This window comes from Bos mutus, chromosome 4 (genome assembly GCF_027580195.1).
Source record: "Bos mutus isolate GX-2022 chromosome 4, NWIPB_WYAK_1.1, whole genome shotgun sequence".
In the NCBI taxonomy this organism is placed as follows: Eukaryota; Metazoa; Chordata; class Mammalia; order Artiodactyla; family Bovidae; genus Bos; species Bos mutus.
Window position 1 is genome coordinate 30,679,179 of NC_091620.1, and position 9,339 is coordinate 30,688,517.

The 9,339-nt window shown below is 43.0% G+C and overlaps 1 protein-coding gene across 1 annotated transcript; it reads left to right on the forward strand.

The window, feature by feature from the left end:
* Positions 1 to 757: 757 nt before the first annotated feature.
* On the forward strand, positions 758 to 3,862 carry TMEM229A (transmembrane protein 229A). The gene has a single exon (XM_070368774.1). The coding sequence runs from the start codon at positions 815 to 817 to the stop codon at positions 1,910 to 1,912; it is 1,098 nt and encodes a 365-aa protein (XP_070224875.1). The 5' UTR covers positions 758 to 814; the 3' UTR covers positions 1,913 to 3,862.
* Positions 3,863 to 9,339: the final 5,477 nt, after the last annotated feature.

The window sequence follows — 9,339 nt, forward strand, 5'->3', positions numbered from 1 at the left end:
TGGCTTTGAAAAAGGACATTAAATATACAGCACCACAGTTTGGTCTCGGGCGCAGCCTCTGGTCGGTGGCGCCTCGCCATTCCTCTTCGCCAGCCAGGCCCTGGCCCTGGTCCCCTAGATAAAACGGATGCCCACGGGCCCGCAGTCACACCTGTTAGGTGTTTCTCCGCGCGATGCCTCCGCCCCAGCCAAGCCTCCTGCCCGGACAGGGAGCCGGGTGCAGAGCGGGGGACGCGAAGGGAGACGCAGGGCCGGGCCTTCCCCAGCGGACTCCGCGGGGCTCCGCGCTCAGGGCTGGGGCGGGAGGAGGGGCAGCGAAGGCGGGAGAGGTCGGTCTACCCAGGCCGAGAGGGCCATGGGGAGGGCCGGGGGAAGGGGCGTCGCTGCTCGCGTTACGCTTCCACAGCCTGCAGCAGAGGCGGCGGGGCTGAGCCGCGGAGGAGATGGGGTTTGCACCAGCGTCTGCATTTCTCCTCGCAGCCCCGGCGCCACCGCCCCTCGCCGGGCCTCGGCGCCCGATAGGCCGCGCAGGGTGAGCGCGGGCGCCGGCCGGCGGCACCTCGCCGAGGACTAGAGGCGAGGGCGCCGCGGGGTCGCGGAGGGGGGACTCCGCGAGCAGGGCGGCCCGCGCGTCCCCGGATCGCAGCAACTCCGGCCGCCGCCGGGCCGCGGCAGGGACGGAGCTCCCCGCGCGCCCCCCGGGGGCCAGCAGCGGCCGGAGGGCGGCGCGGGGCTCGGCCCCTCCGCCCAGCAGCTCGGCGCACCCGGCGGCGGTGGCGGCGTGGGATCGGGCGCCCGGGCAGCCTCCGAGCCGATGGCCGGCAGCGACGCGAACGACGAGGGTCCCGCGCGGAGGGGCGGCGCGGCGAGGCGTCCGGGGGCCCCAGGAGGGCGGGGAAGCGAGGCTGCCGCCAGCTGCCCTGAGCCGCTGTCCACTGCTGAAGCGCCGGCCGAGGGCGCCGTGCTGCCGGCTTGGATGCGCCTCTACTTCTACGGGATGCACGGGGTCACCCTGGACGTGCTCCTGTCCGCGGCGCACCGCTTCGCTCGCCGTCCGGACCTCCGGATGCTGGGCTTCTCCTCGCCTTACCGTTGCCTCCTGCACTCGCTCACCCACTTAGCCCTGGAGAAAGTCTACCTGCAGCAGCGGCGCTGCCCCAGCGCCTTCGTCTTCAATTTCCTCCTCTACCCCTCGGCCCACGTGGGGTTGCAGACCCTGGCGGGAGCGCTGCTCCGCCGGGTCGGCGGGCCGGGGGGCGCAGCGGCGCCGGGGGCGCTGGACTTGGCCCTGCAGTACGTGCTGGCGCTCTACCACTGCCAAGTGTTTCTGAAGCGCTTCCTGCACTTGCGGTACCAGCGGCGGCAACAGCTGCGGGGCGCGCCCCCCGCCCCTGCGGGCGCCCGGGCCCCAGCGACAGCCGGTGGTCGGCGGCGGCGACCTCGCGGTCCCAGGGGCGCCGGGGGAGCCCCCAACCAGGGGCTGCCGGACCTGCTCCGCTTCCTTTTCTTCGGAATGCACGGTTTTTTGGATGAGATCTTCTTCACCTTCTTCTTTAACCTGCTGGGGCCCGGGGACGGGACGAGCAGCGGCCACACGTCGCTCTGGTCCTTCTTTATGTACGGCAGCTGCAGTTTTGTGGTGGAAAAGCTCTATTTCCACCTCCACTACAGTCGGGGCTGGGGCACCTGGAAGCGAGTACCCTTCTACGTGATCTTCATCTACGCGTGGGAGTTGTTCTGGGGCCTGGGACTCCGCACTTGGGGCGCCTGTTCCTGGGACTATTCTCACTATCCGCTCAATTTCATGGGCCTTATCACGCTGATGTATTTACCTGGTTGGATATTCCTTAGTGTGTACCAGGACCTACTTTCCAATGTGTTGTGGCGGGTGCAATACGTACCATCTAACTAAGACCAAAAAAAGGGGGCACTGGATTCTCATGAATGAAGGCGATTTATTTTTACACAATAAAACGGAGGGATTTTTGTGTTTTTTTAGCCTTTTAATTTTTATACCTTTTACTAAACTTTACCACCAACCTGTTTTATTCGACATTTTAGTTTTTCTATTGGCAACGTATGCATAATACGATAATACTTTGAAATATTGCTGGAAATGTAACTCTAAGTACTTAACTCATCAATATTTTAAAACCCTCACTAGTCCAAACAGCAAACCATCATACCTTAACCTCAGAAAGCTGTAGTATTCACTTATTTGCACTTATTTGGCGTAGGTGGGTGATAGTTACTAATTTTTTTTTTTTTTTTTAAGTAAGGAAGTTCTTCAACTCAGACACCAGTGATTTTTCCAAGATTCGGGGAGGTTTTCTGATTTAATGATTTGTTTACTTTCCTTTTGGAAAAGGCAATGGCAACCCACTCCAGTACTCTTGCCTGGAGAATCCCATGGACGGAGAGCCTGGTAGGATGCAGTCCATGGGGTCACTAAGAGTCGGACACGACTGAGCGACTTCACTAGCAACTTCACTTACTTTCCTTTTAATCCAATGTCATTTTAATTTCCTGCCATGTTTGCCAGTGACTGCTGAAATCCAGTGTCTTGTACTTCTGAAACTACAATTAATAGCTTTTAAAGTGCCTCTGTATAGCACACAAATGAAAAGAAGCTGACAAATTTGAAAACACACCCTATGAATCGATTTTTAGATAAGGAATCTTTTTTAGCAACTCAGACAGGTAACACTGTGTTAAGATATTGATCTCCTTCCTGGAAATGATTGCTTTCCAATGTGGATTAGCCTTGAACGCCAAATGTGTTAACTTTAATCAGATCCTGTGTTATCTTTGGCTGTAAATTTTAGTCCTTATGCAATCATGTAAAATGTCTACCTTACATGTGCAAGGGCCATGCAAAATTATACCATCCTTAATAGTGTTCTAACCCTAAGGACTCTTTTCTATATGGAGTTTCAAGAGTAAAAGCAATCCCATGGAATAAAATGAACTAGAATATTCACCCTAATTGTATTAGCCCTAATTGTTTTCAGAGGATACAGATATGTGTTTTCAGCCTATTTCTGCCATGGCTCACTTGTAAACATTTTTCCGTTTCCTTTGGGTCCCCTACAGAGTTCTTGGATTAAAGTCCAATGTAGTTATGTGCATTATAAATCAATGATAGCTCTTTGGTGACTTGTTCTTAAAGTTTGGAAGCTCCAAGTTAAATAAGATGATGTGAACCATTTGAGAAATCATGGCTAATCAATTAATAATGTACTTTAAATTTGTTTACTGTGTTTTTATTATATTTAGAAAAGACAAGTAGAATTGAGTATAGCTCATCCAAGGATGACTAATACCTTCTTAGTTTTTGTTATAAAGATAATTAGGAAAGCTTGGAGTGTATACAAATTAATATATATTCCTATTCAAGTTGTTAGCTTGTCTATACTGTAAAAGGGCTTCCCATGTGGCACTAGTGGTAAATAACCTACCTGCCAATGCAGGAGGCAAAAGAGATGTGGGTTCGATCCCTGGGTTGGGAAGATCCCCTGGAGTAGGGCATGGCAACCCACTCCAGTATTCTTGCCTGGAGAATCCCATGAGCAGAGGAGCCTGGCAGGCTACAGTCCATAGGTCACAAAGAGTTGGACATGATGAACAACTAACACTTTCACTTCACAGCAGAACTGTTGGGAGATCAGCTCAATTCTGCTTCTCCTCTCCTCTGTCACACTGATTGTTTTAGCCAGTCAAAGCTTGAGTAGAAACTGTTGGAAGTAATTAAATGTTTGCAGAGAATAAAAGTGTCACTTTGTGGAAAAGATTTCTGAAAACCTGGGGAGAAAAATAAAATGTAAATATAGACACTAAAGTTAGTCAGATGCTGGACAAAATATTTGTAATTCAAATCTGTCACATGTGCATGAGTCGAAGTTAAGTGTGGCATGGCTCCACACCATGCATTCCAGTGAAGTCATAACCAAATCCACAGCTTCTGGACTACTGGCTAAATGTATGTATTCACCCTTCTGTCATTTACATGCTGCTCCTTCAGCTTGCTTAAACTGCTAACCAGGATTCTCAGGCCAAACTCATCAAAAAAGCTTGCTATTTTGTTTGTTTTGCTTTTAATGTTAATCCTATTTAAAGAAAAGTTCAAGATTTTTCATTGATTCAATTCATTCAAGAAATAGTTATTGTGAGCCTGCTATTTTTCAGGCATTTGCCTGGACTCTGTGACTACAGCCATGACCCAACATGGACAAAAATTTCTGTCCTGATGGAGCTCACATTAGAATGTGAGTGCATTGATTTATATGAGATTATGCTGATTTGCAAGGCTACTGTTTTAGTATTAGTAATAGGTTATGAGAGGCAGATGTCAGGGTTCTCATCAGGGTTCTCCCTGGAATATCAATCCATCAGTCTGTAAAACAAAAGCCCATTAACAGTCCCTAGTGCTAGTTCTACAAAGAGCCCTGTTCATTTGTATTCAGGAAGTGATTAGCCTGTCTGTTAACTCAGCACCTTGCCTTAGGGCTTCTCATTCTGTGTTTACTCAACTTCTTAAAAGTAACATTTGCTGCAATTTTGAACCTTTCAAGAAAAAGCAAGGAAAGGAAAGAACCATCAGACTGATCAACTTGGTTACTCATTAGTAGTTCAGATATAGAAATGATAAGGCAGTACAATATTAACTATTATAATAATAGTTAATATTTAGGTAGTGCTTACCACCTACCAAGAACTGCACTATTAACATGTGTATATACTTTTAAATAAAAACATGTATATATTTACCTATATCTTAAATGAATATATTACATATGTCTCATATATATGTATTTAATTTTAAGTAATACATAATATTTTAGGCTCATATGTGATATAAATTAAAGATACAACAACTCATATATGATATATATATATACCTTAAGTATACGTGTGTGTGTGTGTGTGTGTGTGTGTGTACTCAGTCCCTCAATTATGTCTGACTCTTGTGACCCCATGGACTGCAGCCCACCCCTCTGTCCATGGGATTTTCCAGGCAAGACTACTGGAGTAGGTGCCATGGCCTACTCCAGGGGAACTTCCCAACCAAGGGATCAAACCCAGGTCTCTTGCGTCTCCTACATTGGCACAAACACACACACATACATATTTACTTAAACCTCTAACAACTCTTTCTCATGAGGACAGTGACACTGAAGCCCAAAGAAATAACTTGGTTAAGTAATCAAGCCATACAGCTATTTAGACAGAATCCAAGGACACTGGACTCTAGGCTCTGTTCTTAACAGAAAGGTTGGCATGCCTTAACCTACGGACCACAGTGATTTGGGATCTCCTGTGGATTTCACCTTACAATCTGTATTTTCTCTTCTCTGGCACTATCATAGATGCAAGGGCAGCTGTATAAAAGTTAGATACTAGTAGCAAAAATACTCTTTCATGTTGCCTTTTTAGTCTCTGGAAATAACAGGGTGCTAATACCAAGATGCATAACTGATAGTCAGCCTAGCTCTAATTCCCAGATGACAGATTTTCTAGTCAAGCAGTGCTCTGCAGTAGAGTTCCTCATCTGAAGTCAGATGATCTTGAATATAAGAATAATATATCAAAATTCAAGATAACTCACAACACAAGCAAGAAGAAATATATATAATTAAGGCTCTCTTCTTTAATATAGCATTCAGAATGAGCTTCACTGTAAGCTATACAACCCCAAAATTAAAATTTTTTGCAGAGATATTTGTTCTGCATTCAGTTAATCACCTTAGAGTTAAAGAAAGTTGTTTTTTTTTTTTTTTTTTTTTTTTTGCCACATGGCATTTGGGATGCTAATCCCCCCACTAGGGATTGAATGCAGTCCATCTGCCTTGGAAGCATAGCATCTTAACCACTGGGGCTCCAGAAAAGTCCCAAGAAAGTTCTTAATAGAAAAACATGAAAAAAAAAAGTAATAACTGTGGTTCTCATTCCATGTTTAACTTAGGCAATGCTGAAATTTCTTACATAAAGTGCTTTAATTTTTAAATCAATTATATCTCAGCTTTCAATCTAAAGAGAAATTTTAAGTTTTTCATGGTATCAATTAATATAGATGTTCCTGTGTTATATCAGGACTCCAGCAATGTTGATAATCCATTTCAGTATTTCACACATTTCACTGTACTTAACTATAAATATTTCATTAGAAATATTTGACATTTTATGTTAAACTCAGAAAAATATGATGTGCTTTGTTGTTTAAGAATTATGAATTGGTTAATCCTACCCCTTTAAAAGATAATAATTTCTACTGTTTTGAAATAGTCTCTGCTGGCATAATTGACCTGGTTCTATTTTAAAAAGATGGTGAGAAAGAATTTTGGTAGATTACTTTGGTTCTCTCTCCATTTCCAAAGTACATTAAAAAAAATCACTATATTTGGAAAGGAAGTTATACTCATAGACTTGGAATGATAAGTCATTGTATTGTAATATTTGACAGCATTTTAGTAAAATTGATCCTTGCTTGTTTTAAAAGACTTTAAAAAACACTTTACCTTTCAATTTTAAATATAATATCCAATTTACTGTCTCCAATATACTTTCCAACAGTGCTTAGTAGAACTAAGATCCTTTACTCAGAAAGAGTTAAATGGAACACCCTTCCCTTTTCTCCATCCAACACATGCCTCAGTTTATGCTGGAAGGAAAGATGGTTCTTTTCTGTTGCCAGTTTTTTTTCCTTTCTATTCTTGGATGTGGTACCAGAGGAATATACAAAAATAGCACTTGTCTGTGTGGACTTCTGTTCATTAAAATTGACCTCTTTCTAATTTTTAACATGGAGACGTGAAGCTATCATACAGGCAATGACTTCCAGTTGCTAAAAACCCACGTTGTAAATTAAACTGTGATGTGTATAAATTTTCCTTTAGATATTTTTTCTTAATATAAGGAGATTGTAAATATGGAGACTTTTTTTCTTTAATCTTTGAATTCTCTTTGCATAAACGGTCAAACAAATGACCCGAGTGTTCCTAAGGAGAGAGACAAACACAGACAGGCTGATCCTTGACGTACAGAGAAGTTTAATGTTCATCTTAACCTCTTAAAAATTCTATTATAATCCAAAAGTCACATGGATCAACTTTCCCATTTAGAAGAAAATATATCTTTACCACAATTAAGAATTAAGGATCTAAAGAAACCATGAAGATTAATAACATCCAACCTTCTATCCAAGGCTGGAATTCCTTACATCTCTGACAGATGGTTTCTTAGCTCAGGTTGGACTATTGACAGTATTAACTGTGTTTTTCATGCAAAGACTAAATGGGAAAGCTACAAAGCTGTGTTAATACCCACCCCAGTCTATTTGACTTCTCAAAGTTTCCAGGAACTAACAAATACTGGTCAGCCAGATTGTGTATTGCAGTGAAACACTTTTTGAGATGATCTTCTCTATTTAAAAGGAAAAAAATCAATGTTTCATTCTTTTACCATAATACTCACTGTCTACTTATTGTATATTTTCAAATGAGGCTTTATTCACTAAGTCTAGGCAACAGGACCTTGAGAGATTTGAGCAAATTAAAATTACTTCAGAAGAATAAACAAACAAACATAGGCTGCAAGCAAAAGAGTGAAAAATTAAATACTAGGAATCCTCCTTATGTCATTGGAATTTCAACTGGTTCAACCCATGAAAAGCCTTTGGTTGCTGCCCAGGTCTACCTGGGAATATAAACTGGGAGAGTTTCCTGGTAGCTTCCCTGAAGCTACCAGCTTCATCAAGAAATGCATTGAGCAGATGCAGGTGTGACGGAAGCAATTAGCTAACCAGAAAGGATGAGAGATACCATGGATCAATTCTCCCATTCAAAAAAAAAATTACACTTATGATATTAAGCAGAGAACTAGCCTCACTTTTGATGGGTTTCCTACAAATATTTACATTACATGCAAGGTATTTTATTAACATTTATACTCCATGCATGATAAAAATAAAATTAATCTCAAAGGATCTCAGTTTTGAAACTTTAAATATTTGAAAATAATCTTGAGAGAAACATGCAGAAAGTTTGTCATATCATTTTGATTACCCACTAACTTTTAGGAACAAAAGTTAAACTGAATATGCTCTTGTTCATTTCTGAAGAGGATCTATTTTTAATCTTAACTTTTTATTAGAAACAATGAGCAGACAGGAAGAAAAAATAAATAAAAGAGTTCCCTGGAGTACATCAGAACCAGTATTCAGATTTCAAGTATTTATAAACAAGAGTTTAACAAAATTTATCATTCTACTTACTTGTAATGATGATATTTTCAGCAAGCAAAACAGAAACAAAAGAATAATAAAGGCAGAAATAAAATGTACATTGAAAGGGATAGTATTCAATAGTCTTAGAGAGTCCTTACATTATTTTTCTTTGGCTAAAATGATTCACATTAATAAATATTATTCTAGGTCTTTATACCATGTAAGACTTGAATTATGAAGAAAATTTTATGTTTATAAAGTACTGCACATGCTAAGTTTGGTTGGGTACCAAAATTTACACTTTATTGTTGCTACTGTTCAGTCACTAAGTCCTCTCTGACTCTTTGGGACTCCAAGGACTGCAGCATGCCAGGCTTCCCTGTCTTTCACTATCTCCTGGAGTTTGCTCAAACTCATGTCCATTGAGTCAGTGATGCCATCCAACAATCTCATCCTCTGTCGCCCCCTTCTCCTATCCTCAATCTTTCCCAGCATTAGAGTCTCTTTCAATGAGTCAGTTCTTTGCATCAGGTGTCCAAAGTAGTGGAGCTTCAGCTTTAGCATCAGTCCTTCCAGTGAATATTCAGGGTTGATTTCCTTTAGGATTGACTGGTTTGATCTCCTTGCAGTACAAGGGACTCTCAGGAGTCTTCTCCAGCACTATAGTTTGAAAGCATCAGTTCTTTGGTGCTCAGCCTTCTTTGGGCTTCCTAGTAGCTCAGCTGGTAAAGAATCCACCTGCAGTGCAGGAGACCCCAGTTTGATTTCTGGGTTGGGAAGATCCCCTGGAGAAGGCTATTCACTCCAGTATTCATGGGCTCTGATGGCTCAGATGGTAATGCAGTGCGGGAGACCTGGGTTCAGTCCCTCGGGTTGGGAAGGTCCCCTGGAGGAAGGCATGGCAACCCACTCCAGTATTCTTGCCTGGAGAATCCCCATGGACAGAGGAGCCTGGAGGGCTGCAGTCCTTGAGATCACAAAGAGTCATACATGACTGAGCAACTAAGTTCACAACATTCTTTATGATCCAACTCTCGCACCATAAATAACTACTGGAAAAACCATATCTTTGACTATATGGACTTTGTTGGCAAAGTGATGTATCTGCTTTTTAATAC

What these genes read in the sequence shown, in the direction of transcription:
- TMEM229A (XM_070368774.1), top strand. Translation starts at nt 815, where the DNA reads ATGGCCGGCAGCGACGCGAACGACGAGGGTCCCGCGCGGAGGGGCGGC.